The sequence below is a fragment of the Asterias amurensis genome, chromosome 2 (genome assembly GCF_032118995.1).
Source record: "Asterias amurensis chromosome 2, ASM3211899v1".
Lineage (NCBI taxonomy): Eukaryota > Metazoa > Echinodermata > Asteroidea > Forcipulatida > Asteriidae > Asterias > Asterias amurensis.
In genome coordinates this window covers 21,099,067-21,121,084 of record NC_092649.1, presented here as the reverse complement: position 1 = coordinate 21,121,084, position 22,018 = coordinate 21,099,067, and the positions used below count along the sequence as shown (strand labels likewise).

General features: G+C 38.7%; 1 protein-coding gene across 1 annotated transcript; it reads left to right on the top strand.

Moving 5' to 3' along the window:
- Positions 1-4,210: 4,210 nt before the first annotated feature.
- Positions 4,211-21,543, top strand: LOC139933895 (uncharacterized). The gene is made up of 2 exons (XM_071928129.1): positions 4,211-4,642; positions 16,761-21,543. The coding sequence occupies exon 2, from the start codon at positions 16,858-16,860 to the stop codon at positions 19,087-19,089; it is 2,232 nt and encodes a 743-aa protein (XP_071784230.1). The 5' UTR covers positions 4,211-4,642; positions 16,761-16,857; the 3' UTR covers positions 19,090-21,543.
- The last annotated feature ends 475 nt before the right edge of the window (positions 21,544-22,018 follow it).

Genomic DNA, 22,018 nt, shown 5'->3' with positions numbered 1-22,018 from the left:
CTGAATGTTTCGAAATTACTTGTTTTCGTGTTCACCATGAAAGTTTAGAATTCCACTTTAATGACTTTCGTTTGAAGGGAAGGTGTAGGCCGACGTTCAGTTATCACTCCTAAATTCAATGGCAAACATAACTTTTGGTTTTTAGGCTACACGGCTTTCGATAAGCCTAAAGCATTTTGGTAAACATTTCAGGAGTCGATGTATTGTGGTTCTGAAAATAGACATCAATTGTTATGACCCAAAGTTTGAATCTGAGAAGCGTTGCTGTCGTAACGCTTTGCAGATTTTGGGTATTCCTATTATCGGATTATACTTTGACAATACCGAAGGTGTCCAGTATACCTTTAAAACCTCCTTCATTTTCATTATGCATCTTCTTCGTAGAGAAGCTGTGTTTGCAAACACTACAAAAACACAGCTGAACAAGATCTGTGCCCAATTGCACGACTCTGCTTACCGCCGAATTCTGCGCTTACGTTCACGATTCCCCGCTTACTTGCAAGCGCCGAATTTCTTTGCTAGCCTTGTAAGCGTAGACACGCGCGTAAGCCATAATTCACCGCTCAACCTGGAAATACGCCTGCCGTGTGAGCTGCTTCCGTAAGCGCCGATTCTGTGCTTACGGTTAGCAGAGCCATGAAATTGGGCCCAGTACTGAACAAGATGCAGAGGTGTATTTCCTTGTTGTATGGCTCTGATTTCCTCGCTATTGCAAACTCTTGCAAAGTAAGCAAACAAAAACAAGAGCTAGAGAGCGTGTTATTGGAACAACCACAGTGAAGAATCCACACAAAAACTCACTGGATGCGGGCTCGGGAAATGTGACCCCAATATCCGGTTACCAACCGATTGGTTATTCAACCAACCACAATGTGAAGACTGGTTCCGATGCATACCGAACTAGTTTTCAAACCACACGGATGGGCATGCTCATGAAGACACATGACTTGCAAACAATGGTAGTTTCGGTTTTATTTTAGAGCGGAAACCGGCAAAGTGACTTCCCGTTGCAAACATTGTGAGTCGTTACTTCAATGGTCCAAAAGGGCAAAAGCAATGTTTCCCACACGCAACGCGAATACTCTGTGATAAAAGCTTCTCAAGAGTCTATACACCTCATAGAAGAAAAATATAGAAAATCTTTTTGTTTTTGGGTGGTGGGGGGGGGGGGGGGCCTGTGGATACAAATTGGATGGACCCCCCGATTTTTGTGGCCGTTGCATGACCCGATTTCTACGAAAGCACTTGTTGACTGTTTTTCTCATAGCGAACGTTGATAAGAATTAACTTAAGAATAAAAAGTCATAAATATATTACGAATAGTAACTTCAGTTACCATAAAGTCACATCTGTATGACTCAAATATCTCATGTTTATGAATTGGCAATCGTAAGGTTTTCTCACGCCAATTCCAGTTCACACAAAATTCTACGATCAACTTTCCTTCGAATAATTATGCTTCTCCTAGACTATGGAACTCTCTTCCCAACAATCTCAAAGACTGTGCCACGCTACAAACATTTAAATCTAAACTTAAAACCCATCTTTTCAATCACAGAAGTGCTGAGGGACTTTATTTTGTAATTTTGTTGACATGCCAAAATATAAAATCAAGAATACAGAATTCATCACAATCACTATATGTGTCTTTGATGTTTTCAATAGTTTTGTCAAACAAATTTAACTCCTAGATGACATTTTCCGTAAACTTTTTCAAACAACTGAGCACAGTGTAGCCCAAGTAAATATTTGAAGAATTGTTCTTGCTTTGCCAACATTAATAAAAACCTTCTTTAAAAATCTTTTCAAAACTGTACATTTTGAAAAAAATGTTAGCTGAAAAATCTGGGCAGTAAAAGTATAAAGAGATATCCAGACATGGGGAGAAAATGGGGTCGGGGGGATTTGAACGGTAGGGCGGGGACGATCAACAATTTTTTTTTTATGTGGCCTAAGAACTGTTTATTATTATTATTATCGTGACTTGTGCTATTCATGAAATAAATAAGTCATAATGAAATTGTGACTTTTCCAACGGCTCTTTTGTGTGTATAGATCATTCTGTTTAAAAAGAGCAAAAACAAAAACTCTAGCACTTGCCACAGATCATGATAATGCATAATAAGTTACACTGCCTGATTGACTTGGTTTATATCAGGAACCGACAATAATCCATAGCTTTTGATCAAAGTTAAAAATTTAAATAAAGCCATAGATGTTTGTTGTACATAAAATAACTCATTCCAAAATTATTGACTGTATAAGGTCTTCATGGTTTACCGGAAGTACTTGATGAAGAAAGTAACTCAGGTCAGCAATGAACGGAAGCTGAGTTTAAAAGGGCAGTGGACACTATTGGTAGTTACTCAAAATAACTTTTGTTGAAAGCGTTACTTGGCAACGAGTAATGGGGAGAGGTTGCTATTATGAAACATTTTGAGAAACGGCTCCCTCTGAATTTATGTAGTTTTCGAGAAAGAAGTAATTTGAAAGTAAACGACTTCGTGTGACAAGGGTGTTTTTTTTTTCATTATTATCTTGCAGCTTCGACGACTGATTGGGCTAAAATTTTCACAGGTTTGTTATTTTTATACACCAACTGGGAAGACTGGTCTTTGATAATTATAGCGTCCAGCGACTTTAAGAGTAATCTCTGATTGGGTGTTGGGATGCTTGACCAAGTTCAAACTTGTTGGTACAGCTGTCGTCATAGCTGTCATTACATGATACACTTGATGCAAGCACACACTTGAGTGAGTTGAAGCACGTGGTTTCAAAACCCGACTTAGCCTCTGCTTAGCCTTGCTCAAGGCAGTCGCATTATTCGCTCCGAAAAGACGCCGCTGTAAACCCACCCGTATACCCTGTGCGTGGTGCGTGCGATCACACCGCATGACCCACCCGTATACACACTGTCACATCGTACGACTACTGTGCACACACGTCATCCGCACTCGTACTACTAACCGCATGCGGAGGCCGACGCATGCGGATAGTACGGGGGGCATCGTGTCGTGCGATGTTACGCACAGTGACTACGGGTGGGTTTTTATACAGCGGCGGTCTTTTTTCGGAGTGAATAATTCGACTGCCTTGAGCAAGGGTACCATAGTAAGATAATCACATTGAGTCATTTGTTTTAACATTAATTGTTATAGTTACAGTCGGCCTACACTGTCGACATACCGCATGATGGCGCTGTACCATTCTAACGGTTTGGTTGCAGAAGTGTGCCGACAAACTGGCCGCTTTTATATGCAAATACACATAAATAACCATAAAACAAATTGATGGGACACCGTGTCCTTATTATGAATTATTGAAGCGCTTGGTCACCCTGTGCATAATACAACGAATACAACTCACGAATGCACCGCCCTCTCTGGTCTATGTCTATGTGCATTATACAGCCGAAGGCGCAAGATGCGGAACTCTGGCTGAAATGTAAAATCCCACTGGATGCCATTTTGGCAAGTACAATCCATGGCCCACTCGATGTGTCGCCAGGCTTCACCGCGGCCGCCGCCGCCGCACAAAAAAGTAGCTTAACAAAAGAACACAATAAATGGATGAGGGTGCATCAAAAATACTGTGCCAATAAACAGTTTTTAATGGTATCCTGTTTATTTTGCAAAGCATTAACTTCCATATATAATACGCAACTCTATGATATTGAACCATAGAGCTATATTGGACCCTGGTTTTTGCGTGTGGCCTCTTATGGTATTATTTTAAACAGACTTCAGTCATACCATTTTTTGCAGGTTCCGGGGGCGATTTTTTTTCCCACCAAACGACATCGCAATATTTTTTCCCCTGCCACCGCTGTGATTGGCTCTTTCCGTCAGATTACGTCATAATGAAATTGGACTGCTCTTTTACCAAATCATTGCAATGTCGTTTAGGGAATTTTTTTTTGCATCCCGGAGATTCTGTCCACCCATACGGAGAACTGTGTACAAACTTCTTCTGATAGCGTCCTCTTGTGAAACATCCTCCTTCAACCCTTTATTTGTTTCCATTACGGCCGGGGAAATTTCCACAAACATAAAGAACCTATTATTCCCCGATGTGACATTACATTCGACTAAGACAACGCCCTCTTGTGGCAAGGGGATGACTCATACACATTTTGATCAAAATGTTTAGCATGCACATCGTAATATCCGCGTTTTTGTGTTGCACACTAAGTGGACACAGTACACACGCACACACACAATTCGTTGACGGCTCTATCTCTCCGTCGACTGTATGATGCGGTGGTAGTTGGTAAGCAACCCAGCAATTTTTAGTTGCTTTTAAATCATATTAGGAATTTAAAAGTTGATGTAACTGCAGAAGCAACGAGGATTCACACTCACACAGTCAGTGATACCACAGACACTGGATTGGGGCTAATTCAGAAGTAATATAAATACGGTATCTTCTGCGAAGGATTGCTCATCTACCATAAGAGGAAGCCTTCCTCTATGATAATACTAGCTACTCTAACCTCTCCGTGCTCTACTGCCAGTTTTTTTGTGTGTCTACCACTGGTTCGTGAAGTGCTGTGTTTACTGGCATGACTGCCTCCTGACAGAATGAACTATCATCGGAGAGTCTGGAGCCATGGGAGAACGAGGATACATGCTCAAGATAGATGGTAAGAATGGATTAACTTATTTTGCGAATATTTCATTTTGTAAATATTTTGATACTGGTCAATCCGATGTTTAATGTTAATAAAAGATAGAACAATAGACTGTTAAGTTAGTGTTACTGTAAGTGTAGATTCGGACTAGACTAGAGTGTAGCAAAACAGTTGCTGGCAGTGTAAGCGCTTTATGTAATCCATCATAAACTGACAAACCTGAGTGTAGAAGTTTGAGATTGATCAACCATCTGGTTCCTGAGAGAATAGTGAAAAACCGATTACAAATTTTGCATTGCATCGATGCCAAAACCAAAATGAATAAAACGCTCACTGAGCGATCGATAAACTCCAAACTTTCAGACAGAAATATTTCAAAGGATGTTTCCTACTATCATCATCATTAGAGTCTAATTTAGACCGTGTAAGTTTTATGTAAATCTGTGATCTTCACGATTTTTGTTTCTTGCCAATTCTGTAGCGTTCCTTTAAGTTTGAAATAAAATGTAAATTTTGGCTGGAAATTTAAATGACGTTTGAAGCTTAACATTATAATTAAAGAAATATTAAGAAATCAGAAAGCTGTTGTAATGTTCCCTCTATTGACCAACTGATGTTAACAAAAAGAGAGCCAGGCAAGATGCCCCCCCCCCCCCCCCCCCAGGACTGTGGGATTGTGGAATACCCTGCTCTGATTGGCACCGACCAATGTCCTCACCGCCCTTCAATCAATCAATGGCAATATTGTACATGTATTGTAGTTGCGATAACGAAACCCTCCTCGGAGGAGGGTTATGTTAAATCGCAACTAGCAATATTGATGCTTCCTACCAAAGATAAGACACACCATCGGTCTGGGACTAAGCAACCCAGTAGCTACATGTAGTTGCGATGACACCCTTCGTCTGTCAGCAGGAATCGTGGGTAATACATTCATCACAAACTACCCAGTAGCTATGTAGATGTGACTTTTTGTTTGCCTTCTGCTACTACTTGCACTGTTGAGTGTTGTCTGAAGTTTGACCCAATTGATTGTCACTGCCTTGTTTAAACACATGCAGCAGCACTGTTCAATTTCTGATAGCCTGAAGTAGAAGCACCTGTTTTCTGCTTGCTCACCAATCAATCAGCCATGTCTATTACTAGGAATTCCTATATTTATATATATGGCCTACTGATGCTGAAGTCGAAAGTGGTGAAACTACAAAACAAAGTACAATTATTTGTTTTTCTCTTCAAAAGCTTAAATTTTTGAAATTTGAATTAGTCTAGTTCCCCCTAGAAATTTAACAATTTGGTATTCTGAACTCAAATTTAGGAAGTAAGGTGGTTATGGTAAACCATGAAAACTTGCCGAAGTGATCAACAAGATCCTTGGCACAGTTTTACTTTGTGTGTGTTTGGTTTTTAACCTGCAATCTGGGGCCCATCCCTAGATGGTTTTGCGATTTTACAAGTTTTGTCTTTCTTTCAAGTGGTGTAATTTTTGATATTTTGTAAAACAAAACACATACACACACAACCATTAAGTTTTAAAGTACCATGGTTAGTCATTTATTGTGCAGGTATTTACACACATGTACAGCACACAAAGCCAAAAGCAGTATGAATCATTTTATTACCACAGTCAGTACACTTTAGGTACTAAAATATTATTGTGGTAAATAGGCCTAGTACATCCAGTGACTAGTATAATTCAGATACAGACAATCATCTACATGTGTATTTACATTAATTATGTTGATGACTTCCTTTCAAGGCCTTCTGACTGTCAGGGCCATTTAATGCCTGACTCAGAGATTGTGATCTGTTCCTGTCAAGGTTCCATGCTTGTACACAAAACAGTCAGAAATAATATTTATATGTCGTCATGATTTTTAATCATAAACAGGACTCAAGTTTTGTGGCGAGTTCATGGCTTGTTAAGGCGCTGAAAACTTTCAATGAACTAGAAAGTTTGTTACAAGATCAAAATAAAAACCAGACAAACCAACACAGTTTAGGCCTTTAAAGGCACTGTACGCGTTTGGTAGGCCTACAATTGTCAAAGACCAGTGTTCCCACAATTGGAGTATCCCATCTTAAGCATAAAATAACAAGCCTGTGCAAATTTGGGCTCAATTGGTCATCGAAGTTGCGAGAAAATGATGAAAGAAAAAACACCCTTGCTTGGACGAATTTGTGTGCTTTCGGAAAGTCTTTTATTAGTTTAGTGAGAAATTACCTCTTTTTCAAAAACTACAATATTTTAGAGGGAGTCGTTTCCCACAATGTTTTCTACTATCAACAGCTCTCCAATGCTTGTTACCAAGTCAATTTTTAAGTTAATATTTGTTTTGAGTAATTACCAAACGTGTACCTTCCCTTTAAAGCCATTGGACCCTTTCGGTACAGAAAAAATAAAAAAAGTTCACAGATTTACAAATAATTTACAGGGTTTATAGAAGGTAATGGTGAAAGACTTCTCTTGAAATATTAGTCCATGAAATGCTCTACTTTTTGAGAAAACAGTAAAACAATATAAATTCTCGTTAGCGAGAATTACGGATTTATTTTAAACACATGTCATGACACGGCGAAACGCGCGGAAACGTGAGTGGGTTTTCCCGTTAATTTCTCCCGACTCCGATGACCAATTGAGCCTAAATTTTCACAGGTTTGTTGTTTTATATATAAGTTGTGATACACAAAGTGTGGGACTTGGACAATACTGTTTACCAAAAGTGTATAATGGCTTTAAAGCAAACACTGTTTTTTTTTTAACAATCAAAAGTTGCATCATTATTTTGCTACTTCAAAAAAAAAAAAAAAAAAAAACGCCATGAATTGTCAGGCTATTCGCAAAACATTCCCACGCTGCAGTTTTCAGTAACTTCCTGATGCATTTTCTTTTTCAAGACTACTGAACAAGAAAGAATTGAAAGGTAACATGTGGAGGCTTTGTGCTAGGGGCTACTGCATTTCTTTAAGTCCTGAATTTGTAGCACATTCCATAGGTCTACCATGTACAATGTAAGCTACTGGTATCATGCGTCACAGTATAAACTGCATGGAAACAGCAAGAGCAGACATTTTCAAAACAAATTGTGGTGTAAATGCAATGCTAGTACAATAACTACATTTAACTATAAATAAATAGTAAAACTTGCGGGGACAACCATGTGTAAATCTGTTATGAGTGAGTGTTGGCTCTCTTTTGAGTAAGTGATTAAGGGAATAAAAGGGTGGCGACGAGTTCTTACACGGCCATTTAAAGCTGGCAGGGTCGACGACGAGGGCCCTGCAAGGTTTTAAACGGACGTTTAAGAACGAGTCACTACTCTTTTATTCCCATTCATAAATGCCCTTTTGTTTAATAATGTTTAAAAAAATAATACAATTACAGACACTTTGACAGTTGAAAATTCGGGGTTTGAAATATTTTTTTCTAAAACTTTGTGAAGAGTCTGTTGCGCGTGGGTTGTGTGTACGCGCGCGCTTAGAAATAGATTACGCGCGCGCGCCTAGAAGTAGATAACGCGCTGTTACTAATAGCTATGAATTGCGTTCCGCGTGATAATCTTGCGCGCCTGACACGCGGAAGCCAGCCGGTTATAACACTGGTCATTATCAACCGTTTAAACACCCCCACGTGACGCGCTCTCCACCAATCAGTAGAGAAACTGTCTGGGGTATTTATGAATGTCTCTTTTGAGTGAGTGTTGGCTCTGAAAAGAGTAATAACTACATGTATGGGTACATAAACAACAATGATGATAGGCCTGAAGTCACCTCGATCTACTAAGCAAAACATAGAATTAGTAGTCCCAGCCGATTTCCTACCTCCCGCCCAGGTACATTAGTGATAAGCAGGAGGGTTCTTTTCACAAATGAGAAGGCGATTGCCTCCGTTGCCCCTGGCCATTTCCGCCATTGCCGATGGTGCCTATGCCTTTGTGCCCTTGAAATGCTCAGTAGAATATCCTCATAGGGCGCCCTTTACCATGGGAAGAATGCCCTTATTGGTGCCCTTGCCCTTTCAAAAACAAAGCATACAGGCCTGCAAGTTCTCAATAACACTGTTTTATGTTGGTAAGAAAATTCCCAAAGTTCTTCTCCTGTAGCATAATGATCGTTAAGATGATTGGCAATAAATAACAAAAAAGTATGACAAATTTGCTTCCTCAGGGAAATTAAGTTTTCAGGAAACTTGTAATCTATAGCATGTGTACTTAAAGGGAAATTGCTCCCAAGTGTAAGTTCTAACATTCCTAGGTAAATTGAGAAAAGCCTTTGAGGCGCAACAAATGTGCTCAAAAAATCCCTGACAAACCTGGGAAAAAATCCCCAAGGTGTGATCACCCGTATAAATGGATCTTGCTGAAATTAGTACTGCTTGCTATACTATGGTTAATTGAAAACCGCATGTATTGTTAAAGGGAAGGTACACGTTTGGTAATTGTCAAAGACCAGTCTTCTCATTTGGTGTATCCCAACATGTAAGCATAAAATAACAAACCTGTGAAAATTTGAGCTAAATTGGTTATCGAAGTTGCGAGAAAATGATGAGAGAAAAAACACCCTTGTTGGACGCAAGTTAATATTTGTTTTGAGTAATTACCAAACGTGTACCGATATAATGTAGTGTTCATTTTCATATAACAATGTACATTGTCCATGAACCCGAGAGGTGGTTTGCAATTATTTTGAGTACATTACCAATAGTGTCCACTGCCTTTAAGCATCCAGCCTTTTGGAAAAAATTGAGAAGAAGGTTTTTTTTTTTAAATGGCCAGCCGACACATATTTAAAGAAAACCGGCTGGCTTTTTGAAGAAAAAAAATAAATTCTTCTGAGATTGTCAAAAGAGAAATATTTGTTTCCGTTTAAAAAGGAAGCCTTATTTGGCCTGACCAAGGGTACAGTAAATATTCACGTGACAGTGACACAAACAAAAATTGTGATAAATGATTTGTATTTAGTTCACATAAATGTATTTTATATACAATTTGCTTTGTGTGGCTAAGTGTTGTCTTCCAATAGTTTCAAAGCTCGTGATTTTTTTGTTTAATCTTGTAAAACGAAAGTCATTGAAACAATAATACATTCTTTATGTACGTAGATGAAGGAAGAAAATCACATTTTGTTAAAATTTAAATTAAAATAAGGACTAATTTATATGGCCAACTTCATTGCCTTCAAAGTTAGTTAAAATGGTTTTATAATAAAAGCTCAATTGCTAATATTCGGCTAAATATCATTAACATTTTCCATGCAGTTTTGTGTGTTTTTTATGTAAGGTTTGTTAAAAACAGTCATTTTTTTGCTGGTATGTTGTTCAGGGTGTTGTAATTTTGTTAAACCTCAATAATCAAGAGATGTTTACCCTGAAATATTTAACATAGGTCTCTTACATGACATAAAAATGTCCAGGGTATTCCCAAGGTTTTTTCTGGTGCATTCTGCTGGACCCAAATGTTTGGCAGAAGCATGCTGAATTGAAACGAGTCAAGGCCTATAAAGTACTTTTTTTGTTTTTTTGTTTAAAGAGCCCACACAGTGAATCTGGAAAATTCTTTGTGGTTTTCTCTTTGATGTTTCTATGTGAAATTATTGTCTGAACAAAAAATAACATATAAATTCAAATGTTGACTTTGAACTTATGAAGTACGATTCAATTTTATTGATCAATTATAATGAAGAACACTTTCAATCTTTTCTGGCACCTGTTCTTGAAAGTAAAAACAGTTAAAAAACTAAATGCATGCTAAACTGGGTAACCATTTTTTCTTAGTTGATTCTATCATATGGTCTTATAAAAAAATTCTGATCCTGTAAACATTTTGAACCACAAGCCCTGTGTGGTCTTGTTGGTTTTCTCTAAAAGCTCCATCTCTGACAGCCAAATTCTATTTGTTTTTGAAAATGTTACACTAGCAAACATCTGTCAGATCACCTTGGCATTGTTTCCTGTAATCTTTATTGATACAATGTCTGATGACTGTTGGAGATAAGTTTGGAACATTTGCTCTCAAAAAGTAACGTCACAAGTGATGTTAACATGGTTAAGGCCATCAAGAGAAAACCGAAAAGTCAACATCCTGGACGACAAAGTTTGATTTCAATGACAAGGTTCTATGCGGACACTGTTAATAAAGGCAAACCTAGACACTGTTGGCTTAAAATTATATAAGACCAGTATTCTCACTGGATGTATCCCACTATATGACAATTTGGACACAATTGGTCATCAAATTTTCCAGAGAATAATGAAATAGAAACACCATAGTTGCATAATTATTTGTGTGCTTTCAGATGGCATGAAGTCTTTTAATATTTGAGTCAGAAATTACATCTTTCTATCAAAATGACATTACTTCAGAGGGAGCCGTTTCTCACAATGTTTAATACACGACCAACAGCTCTCCATTGCTCATTACCAAGTAAGTTTTTATGCTAATAATTATTTTGAGTAATTACCAATAGTGTCCAGTGCCTCTACAGTTAGGTTTGGAAGGAGATGTAACTAAAAAGTCAACATCCTGTATGCAGTTCTATGCCAATGACAAGGTTCTATACGACAAGGTTCTTTGCCAACATTGCTGACAGTGACACGGTTTAAAAAAAATGAACACAGGGTCAAAGGTTATGACCTTGACTATTGCATGGTCTTTGTGGTTTCTGCAAAGCTCTGTAGATTGAGTAGAAATAACAAGTGGTATTTGCAGTTCATGCATGGATGGGGCTTTTGATAAAACATTTTGAAGCGTAAACAGGAAGTACATAGTAAGACAGGTGAATGATTTTGGGTAATACTACATGATGAAAAAAGGCATTGGTTTTGGTTGGTACACTTGCAATGCAAAAAGTATTTATAACAAAATTATATTTGTAATTTGCTTTGAGAGCCTCTCATTTTTGTATAATGAACATAACATACAGGACATTGCTGTACTACACAGTGGTATCCTGATATCTGTTTTCCTGTGACAAAAGATTTTGGAGCTCTGTAATTTAAATCTTAAGTGAAGCCATGTTCCCATTGGAATTTTTCGCTTGTTAAAATATGTTAAAATAACGTGAGAGACAAAATTAAATCATGGTAAACTGACCTCAACTTACCGCAACTGCAACGTAAAACTAACAGGCCACGCAGCCACGGTAACTTAGCGAGGCTGATAAAAAGTCCAATGGGACCAGCTCCGCGCTGTCATGCTGTAAAACTTAATGCAAACGTCGCAAAATATAAGGCCAGGTGTGAACCCACGATAGAACACCAAACCTAGTCATGGAAACTTTCCGCCTGGCAGCCACAGAAAAAGTAAAATGCGAACACAGCTTAAAGACAATGGACATTATTGGTAATTGTCAAAGACCAGTCTTCTCACTTGGTGTATCTCAACATATGCATAAAATAACAAACCTGTGAAAATTTGAGCTTGATTGGTCGTTGTAGTTGCGAGATAACTATGAAAGAAAAAAACACTCTTGTCACATGAAGTTGTGTGCTTTCAGATGCTTGATTTTGAGACCTCAAATTCGTGGAAAATTACTTCTTTCTCAAAAATTACGTCACTTCAGAGGGAACCGTTTCTCACAATTTTTTATACTATCAACCTCTCCCCCTTACTCATTACCAAGTGAGGTTTTATGCTGATAATTATTTTGAGTAATTACCAATAGTGTCCACTGCCCTTAAAGAGACACATTGCCTTGGATCGGGTGAGTTGGTTTATTAAAAGTGTTTGAAGCCGTTCGTTATGAAATGCATAATAATTGTTATCCTGTGTTTTAAAAGTCAAATATAATGATCCACACAATAATGCCTCGTAAATTGCATTGTTTTCCTTTCGTTTTGCGAATTAAAACGGTCGGCCATTTGGTGGTGTCACAAATTTGACTCCACAAAATGGCATGTCGTGTTAGTTCACAGCGTTTAGGATCACCATGCAATTTCATGGCATTATTGTTTGGATCATCATATTCTACTCTCAAAAACATCTTTCCAACCATGCATTTTATAAAGGTTTCAAATACTTTTCATAGACCAACTCGCCCAATCCAAGTCCCTATGTAAGACATGTTAGAACTATTACGTAATTATTGTCACCAGATTACCATTCCATGGCCAATACATGGAGGTGGTGCATTTTGGATGTCAGATATTTTTCATAAAATCTGTCATTTTCATGAAATAAATCAGTCCTCAATTTAAAAAAGTTTCCTTTGTGTTTGTTTCGCCTTTCAAGCGGGCGCTTGCAAGCATTTCAGGGCAGGACTGTGGTTGCATGACTCTCATTTTAATTGAGAGCGTACTGCAGTGTATGCGACAAATTATTGCCGCCCGCACAAACCAATGCGAACACAGTCACATATGTGTTTGGTCATTCGGAAAACTGAACACGGCGCAAAGTTGAAACCGCCACTCCTGGTACAGTGCACTTGTTTTTTTACAATGTACATTCCTACACCCACACCCACACAAGTACAAGTCAGATTTATGGTACTACATTCATAGGATTCCAGGTTCCTGTTTTTATTGCACAATGGTGTTGAACTTGGTGACATTAACTCCTGAATAAGTACAATGTACAGGAGTAGCTGAGGGCTTTATCTATAAGTGGAGCATGGATAGCTTGATAACATTGTTGACCTTGCATTTGCAGACACTTTTAAAGTAGCGTATTGCAAGTACAATTTGAAACAAATGCGTAGGCGATGCACTCTTTACCACATGGCAATCATTTCAATGGGTTTTGGAACAATGCAAAATTTATGGATTTGTATACATCAGGTTCTAGTATGACAGTTAGCATAAAAAGAAATGTATTTGCCAGAACAGGCTCAGGCTCAATTTCATATAGCAGCTTAGCACAAAAATGTGCTTAGCATGAAATTTTTTCCTTGATAAAAACAGGATTACCAACCAAATTAATTTCGATTTGGTGCATATTGCTTGTTACAGGTATTCAGCTGTTGTTTGCTTATCCTGAAAATCATGTGGAAATTTGGTTGGTAATCCTGTTTTTATCAAAGCAAAAATTTCATGCTGAGCAAATTTTTGTGCTTAGCAGCTCTATGAAATTGGGCCCTGTATGCTTCGTTGTTCAGAGGGCAATGGCACGAAGGTAAAGGTCACCCTATGAGGAAATTGTAAATTTCTACTGTGGCTCCAGAGCATTTAAAAAATGCTTCGTTGTTGAGAGGGCAAGGGCACCAAGGCATTTTCTACCTTATTACCATATGAGGAAATTGTAAATTTCTATTGTGGCTCAAGAGCATTTAAAGGACACCAAGGCATTGAGGCAATCTCCTTAATTGCCTCCATGAAGGAAAAAGCCTGCTAGTAAAAACGTATGCGAGGAATTGACTTCCAAAATGGCGGTTCAAAAGAGGCGCACATTTTTGCGATGGTACGTTGTGCAAAGGGTCAAAACATGCACCGGTGTATGATGTGTTTTATAAAAGTTTAATATTCATTATGACACATGGAGGCAAGTTGTTCCTTCATGGTACCACATCCTAGCTGTGTGTGTTTTTGATGTGATTATTAATGTTACCGGATTTGAGAAAATGCTTGCGGTTGAAATGGAAAGCAGTTAAAATGCTGTCCATTTCATTTTGGCTTCTCAGAACTGCGCGTAATTTGAAACCTTGTTTTGTGCTTGAGCCTTTCGCTTCTTTGATGGTACTCTTATTAAAGGCAGGGTAGCCTACACTTTTTGTAATATTGTCAAAAACCAGTATTCTCCTTCAGTGTATCCAAACATGTATATAATATGCATGGATTAGAAAATTGTCAAAAAAAAAAAAAACCCTGTTGCATAGAATTGTGTACTTTCAGATGTCTCAGAAAGGCTTCACGCCTAAATCCTTTTTTCAGATTCAATAATTTTTGTTAAAATCACCTCTTTCCCTACATTATTTGAAAAGGGGTAATTTCTAACAACTCTCCAGTGCTCTTTACCAAGTAAGTCATAAAATTAACTTGTGGAGTAATTACCAGAAGTACAGCCTGCCTGACAACTATTACATAATCTGATTGAATCTACATGTAGCTACATGTAAGTCACACACTATAAAACTGTCTTTGATAGGTAATTTGCAATTATATAATGTAACATGTAGCCTTATCTGCTCCATTATTCACTGGCAGGAAACAGGTGGAATTGTTTTCCTAATTAGAGAGGGCAATCAATGTATATTATGTCTTGAAAACGAATGCCCCTGGCTCGGTCCGTTAACAGCTCCAGCCACCAACAGCCATTACCACGCAGTGAAGACTGTGTCCAAACACTTTTAAGGCCCGTTCACACAGACAGGCCCAATATAGCGAGATCGAAAGTGAGAACGAAAACAAGAGCGATAAAAATGCACGCCCTTGATTGGTTGATGAAAGGCAGTGGACACTATTGGTAATTACTCACAATAATTTTTTGCATAAAAAGTTACTTGGTAATAAGTAATGGGGAGAGGTTGATGGTATAAAACATTGTGAGAAATTGCTTTCTCTGAAGTAACGTAGTTTTCGAGAAATTCGAATTTGATTTTGAGACCTCAGATTTGGAATTTGATGTCTCGAAATCAAGCATCTTAAAGCACACAACTTTGTGTGAGAAGGGTGTTTTATAATTTCATTCATATGTCGCAACTTCGTAGCCATTTGAACTCAAATTTTTACAGGTTTATTATTTTATACATTTAAGTTAAACTACAACAAGTGGGATGACTGGTCTTTGACAATTACCAATAGTGTCTAGTGTCTTTAAGCGTGGAACAAATTCAACCAATAGAATGCATTCTCTTTGCGTCGTGATCTTTATCGTTTTCGTTATCGCTGCAGTGTGGCTCTGCCTTTATTCCTTAATTGTACTTCAATTAAAGCACACACACCCTAAAACTGTTCATGATTGGTAATTTACATAAAATATACAGTGTAGTACTTATCTGACAGGAAACAGGTAAAATTGAACTCCTACTGAGTGATGGCAACCAATTTATATTATGACAACAAAACAACAAGTTAGTGGGATATGTCAGTCTTCATCACTTTGGCTGTGCTAACACAAAGTATACATAACACTGTTGATTTCATTAACGGTGTTAAAGGCACTGGACACTATTTGTTATTATTCAAAATAATTTTTAGCATGAAAACTTACTTGGTAACGAGTAATGGAGAGCTGTTGATAGTATAAAACATTGTGAGAAACAGATTCCTCTGAAATAATGTTGTTTTTGAGAAAGAGGTAATTTCTCATTCAAAAAAGCCTTTTTTAGGCATCTGAAAGCACACAAGTTTGTGCAGCTAGGATGTTCTTTGTTTTATTATTTTCTTGCAACTTCGATGACCAATTGAGTCCAAATTTTCACAGATTTGTTATTTTATGCATAAAATGTTGGTCTTTGACAATTACCAAATGTGTTCAGTGCCCTTAGCCAGATAGCCAACAAAGTATAATAATGCTGAAACACTACGACTCTTTGTCTCATTAACGAAATGAGTTAATGAATGACAAAAGTCTAGGGGCCTTATACCCAGGCATTGATAATATACCCTGTGTGCAGTGTTGTAGTCAAGACCTGATAGTCCGAGACAAAGACCTTAAGGACCAAGACCTTTATCAGTTAATGCATACATTAATTAATAAAAGTGGGGTGCTAAAGCACCGGATTCAATCTCTGTTGTTTGATCAGCAGAGTGTGGGTTTGAGTCCCGGTCGTGACACTTGCTACGTAAAATTGGTTTAGGTAGTGCTTTCTGCTGTACCAGCCAGGCTTCGGACTGATGATACCCAAGCCTACATCCGTATGGACTGTAAAGGGGTTAACCGTGTTTTAGCCCTAGGAGTAGGTGGCAACAGCCTCTGGAATAAAATAATTGTAGAATAATTGTAGCCCACACCTTGAAGTGGCCTTGAAGTGGCCTGTGTGTCTGGCGACTTGCATACAAAAAGTTGTGCAACTGTGTGATTGATTGTTGGCACAATTTTAGTTTCATTGAAGAGTAAGTGCCAGTAAACAATTGTAACAACCAAGCTACTTGACTTTTGTTTGAATGCTGGGCTCTTTAGCGGTACATGTGGTGAGTAAATTGAAAACTCTAAAATAAACTAATAAAATACTATTTTTTTTATTTTTTTTATTTCAGATCATACCAAAATGAGGATGGTTCAATGCAAAGCTGATGAAAACGAGTCAATTTGAGAACATTTGAGTTTCCGAATATACTGCAAATCGGGGACAACATGGCACTCCGTAACTTTCATCTGGTTATCTTTTTGACTTGCATAGTTTGTCTGCATGTTTGTGCGGCAGACACAACCAATGCAGCTGCTGACCAGACTGGAACAGATATTTCTACAGATGGTTTCCTTGAACCTAGTGGAACAACTGCAGAACCAGAACCAACGAGTGAGCTTACCACTGAGTTGGAACCCGAACCAACAAGTGAGCCAACACCGGAACCAGAGCCAAGTGGTGAGCCAACATCTCCAGAACCTGAACCAAGTGGTGAGCCAACATCTCCAGAACCGGAACCAAGTGGTGAGCCTTCTTCAGAACCGGAGCCCGAACCAAGTGGTGAGCCTTCTTCAGAACCGGAGCCCGAACCAAGTGGTGAGCCTTCTTCAGAACCGGAGCCCGAACCAAGTGGTGAGCCTTCTTCAGAACCGGAGCCCGAACCAAGTGGTGAGCCTTATTCAGAACCGGAGCCCGAACCAAGTGGTGAGCCTTCTTCGGAACCGGAACCAGACACCAAAGAGCTCCAACCATTTGCAGAGCCGGTTCCAGATTGGGAGATAGCCTTACCCCTCTATGGGTCCTTCTGGTACATTCATATTTACATCCTCGGCTCACTCTTTGCTCTGTTGGCGTTGTATTCCTTGGTGAGTCTGATTCGTCTGAGGAAACGTCGACTGTTGAGCATGGGTTACTTTGTCGCCCTGAACCTGATGATGTTGGTAATGGGTGTGGATCGCGCAGTGTATCTCTTTGTGGACGCGTATAACTTTAAGCAGATATTCCCACTACCAGTTGCATACATGCTTCTTGGTATGGGGTTCCCGTGTCTATCATCTGCTTTCAGCATCTTATTCCTGGCGTTGCTGAATTCGACTAAAACACAACTTGTGTCACGGAAGGTACAGGGACCTAAAGCACTGTCGGCCATGATCACGTTTCATTTTACAATTTCTATTTTGGTTGACGTGATGGTGGGACTTTTTACAAAAGCTCAAGTCTTGTTGCTCCTCTGCCAGGGAGTCTTTCTCATCTGGGGACTCTTCTTGTCCGTCAGCTATCTTGTCATATTTCGCAGACTTCACATTTCGTCCTTGCGACAGTTCCGCGAGTTGAACCGACTCAGCATGACGAAGCGCACTACATCACTTTACGGCATCTCCCCGTTTATGAAGAAACCGAGAAATAATTGGAGTAGTGCAATCAAGGTGACTCTGCTGACCTCCTTCTTTGGAGTAACAATTGGGCTGCTTCAGCTGTACGGCATTCTAGTGGTGTATGGACCGTTGGGTGAAAAGGTTCCAGAGCCTTGGTCCTGGGTTTGGTACCAGCTGGCATTCAGAATCTGCGAGTTTGCTATGTGCGCGCTGATGAGCTACGTAGCTACTCAGCCGTTTCGGTACACAGTCAGCGGGAAAGAAAAACCCATGTGTATGGTGTGCACTAAATGCATGTGTTGCAATGTCATCACTGGAAAGACGAGTCATGATTTGAACGCACACAGTGTGGATTCTTATCGACTTGTAAGTGGAGACTTTGACGCTTCAGCGACATTTCAGGCAAATGACTACAACCCAACTACAAATGCCATGCAAGTCCAACAAGGCAAGCCTGTTCAAACAGAAACACTTCCACTAGCTTCTGGAAGTCCACAGTCATCTCCGACTGGTTTCTACCCAAGAGGTGTCTCTCTTCCACTCGATGACAGCATTAGCACCTTCAAGCCTCAAACATTGCATTCCAATAACGCAGATGATAAAATGGCGGACAACACAAAAAACAATTTAGCTCTGAAAATGCCGAAGCAGTCCACAAGTTTCAAAGAGACCAATAATGCAGCTCCACTTCCAAAAAAAGTGAGCATACCCGCTTCTGCACCAGTAATCAGCACCCAAGATCCCTTCAAGGATAACATGTGTACGGTAATAACCGACATGGTTCCCGGTGAAAACATTAATAATAAAAACAAAAACAACCATCATTCCTGCCCTTCGACACCATTACAAGAGAGTAGTCCAAGCTCAAAAGCAAGAGGTTTCCCTCAACGTTTGTCGTTGTCGAGTCTGCAGTTAGATGATAAAACTGCAACCTCTGCTCCAGAGAGAAATGAAGAGGCGGAGGTTTCATCAAAGAATCCGGATACAAGAGAGAATCCAACGGAGCAGATGAGCAAAATCCAGACGGATGAACAAATATTGAACGGAGCTGAGCAAGACGAGAATGACATTGTATACGTTTAGACAATGTTTTAGAGTCAAGGGATAATGAAACATACAGTGGAAAATGTTTTTAAACAATACAACTTAAATCAGCAAATGGTATGTGTATGAACTTTGGAATCCGTTGTTCATATCTAGCAAAACATGAACGCTGTAGTTACGTGTCACGTGAACACAAAAATGTTAAAAAATCAACATGTATCTGAAGACTTTGGAAACCTCTTAAGTGTTTTCATTATAGGAAGTTTCAGTTTTAGGTGTGGAGGAAAACCCCAGAGAATTATTCTGTGGGAAAACCCATGCAATCTGGAAGGGACTGAAAACCCAATCCACGTATTGCCCAAGCAGAGTTCAAACAGGGGTCCTAGAGGTAAAAGGCGAGGAACAAAACAACTATGCCAACTCGACCAAGTGTTTGCTAGATTGTAACAAACAATTGACAAGAAGTATTATAAGTTATCACACAAGCGGAATATCCAACTCAAAGGCCGAGTTGGATATGGGACGCAGACGCGCTAAATTATTTCACAAGCGTGCGTGTGATAACAAATTTATCTTCCAATCTCACTTGCAACGCGCAAAAATAAGAATTTCAGAGCGTTATTTAACGCGCACAAAGTTTAGGATGTAATTTTTGCACTGTCCGTATACGGAGCGTGACAAAATTACATTTCACAATACGCACTGTGTAATAAAAACAGAGGAAGTAGGATATAAAACAGAGGTCGTAGCATATATGTTGTTATCCCCCTAGTAGTTCGAGCTTCTGAGTGGTGGATTAGTGCCTACTGGAAGATAAATACTCATACACACTGTGCATTGCTGTAGGTTATTAAGATTTATTTCTAATATTTATTTATTCAGTTCGCTTTCTGCAACTATTGTTATTTTTTTGCCAAATGATTTCTTAAAATTTTTTTAATTAGCCAACGTCACAGTTTGTTTAAATATTACTCTTCAGGTTTGTTTTGCTGATGTACCTGTACAGTACTTGTAGAAATGTAAATTCTCTACAAATGCCACCCTAGCAGGATGACTTGGTCTTATTCTTCGTATTAAACGGTAACCGCTGCATATTATTGTAGATTTTTATTCACATAAATTTGTCTTCTAGACAGAGGAAATCTGCAAACCTTACATGGATAGTTCCCTGCTGTTTCTGTCTTAACCCTCTATGTATTCATCTTTTTTGTTTAAAGTTCTTTCCAACTTGGAGTCATTTTTAATCATTGAGCAACTTACAAAGAATTTTACAACTATGCTGAATATACCATAGTGATGTCTGATCTCCCTGAACATCATGTACAGTTGCTCACATATAAACTCTTTAAAAAGGCCTTGAACACTACTGGTAATTACTCAAAATAATTGTAAGCATAAAACCTTTTTTCGGTAACGAGTAATGGGGAGAGGTTGATAGTATAAAACATTGTGAGACACGACTCCCTCTGAAGAAATGTAGTTTTTAAAAATACTGGTCTTTGACAATTACCGAACGTGTCCAGTGTCTGTAAGCTTGTCCAGTTGGGCAGGTTCTCAATTTATTGATGTTCAGGATTGGATTTATTTTAAACTGTATCCTCTCACTATGATTTTTTTTAAATGATTTGTAGTGTTGCAATCAAGCTTATGTAATTATGAACATTTAGGACGTAAAAAAGTACTTTGGAAGGTCCTGTGCCCAGTTTCATGACCTTTGTACTCGCACAAAATCTCGCTAAGCACAGAAAAAGCTTGCTTAGCAGAAACAGGTAACCAGCCAAAATTCCATAAAGTTTACATCGTTGCAACTGGTGCGCTACTCCGTTTTTGCGCAGCAAAGAAATTTACTAAGTATTTTTTTTTGCCGTACAGCTTTATAAAATTGGGCACTGTAACCATTTCATACACTGTGCGTACATTCATTCCATATCAGGTACTCTTTGTAAAATCATGTACATGATGAATTGTTGTATTTGATACATTCATAGTAATTAATGTTCCAATTCCATGTCTATTTGGTAAGATTTTATCAGCATTATACCTACCTTGTACTATGTGTTAAGTGAAACATAATTGTTAGAGATGAGTCTAATGAAACAAAGTACTAAACATAAGTGCCTTACCAATTTCCAGGGTCCAATTTTATACATCTAGTGCTTCTTAAGGGTGAGCAAATTTCCATGCTAACTTTAGCAGCAAAACTTGCTGAAGCATTTATAAGCCTATTTCACAGGTTAGCATAGGTTTGTAGTGTGACATCATCTATTTTCATAGCACCAGAAGGTTAGCATGTCTTTGTGTGCTTATAATGGTTAACAGCGGTATGAAATGGAAATTGGGCAGTAAGCACACGATTGACCGTAAAGCTGTTTACCGGTAAGCAAATTTTTGTGCTTACTGTAGCAGAAAAATGTGTGTAAGCACAAAAGTGTTTTTTACCATGATTTCTCAAGTTAGAAGATTTCTAGGCGAGCATTAAAGGAACACGTTGCCTTGGATCGGACGAGTTGGTCAAAACAAAAGCGTTTGTAACCGTTTTTTTATAAAATGCATATGGTTGGAAAGATGTTTTAAAAGTAGAATACAATGATCCACACAAGTTTGCCTCGAAATTGCGTGGTTTTCCTTCTACTGTGCGAACTAACATGGTCGGCCATTTATGGGAGTCAAAATTTTGACCACCATAAATGGCCGACGTGTTAGTCGACGAGGTAAAAGGAAAACCACGCAATTTCGAGGCATGTTTGTGTGGATCATTGTATTCTACTTTTACAACATCTTTCTACCCATTTGCATTTTATAAAAAACGGTTACAAACGCTTTTCAAAGACCAACTCGACCGATCCAAGGCAACGTGTTCCTTTAAGGTTCACCATGGATTTGCCTTGTTACATACATCACTCATGTGCTAACCGCGGGTTAGCCAGCATTTACCCTAGCTTACTGTAAACAGCTTTATGAAATAGAT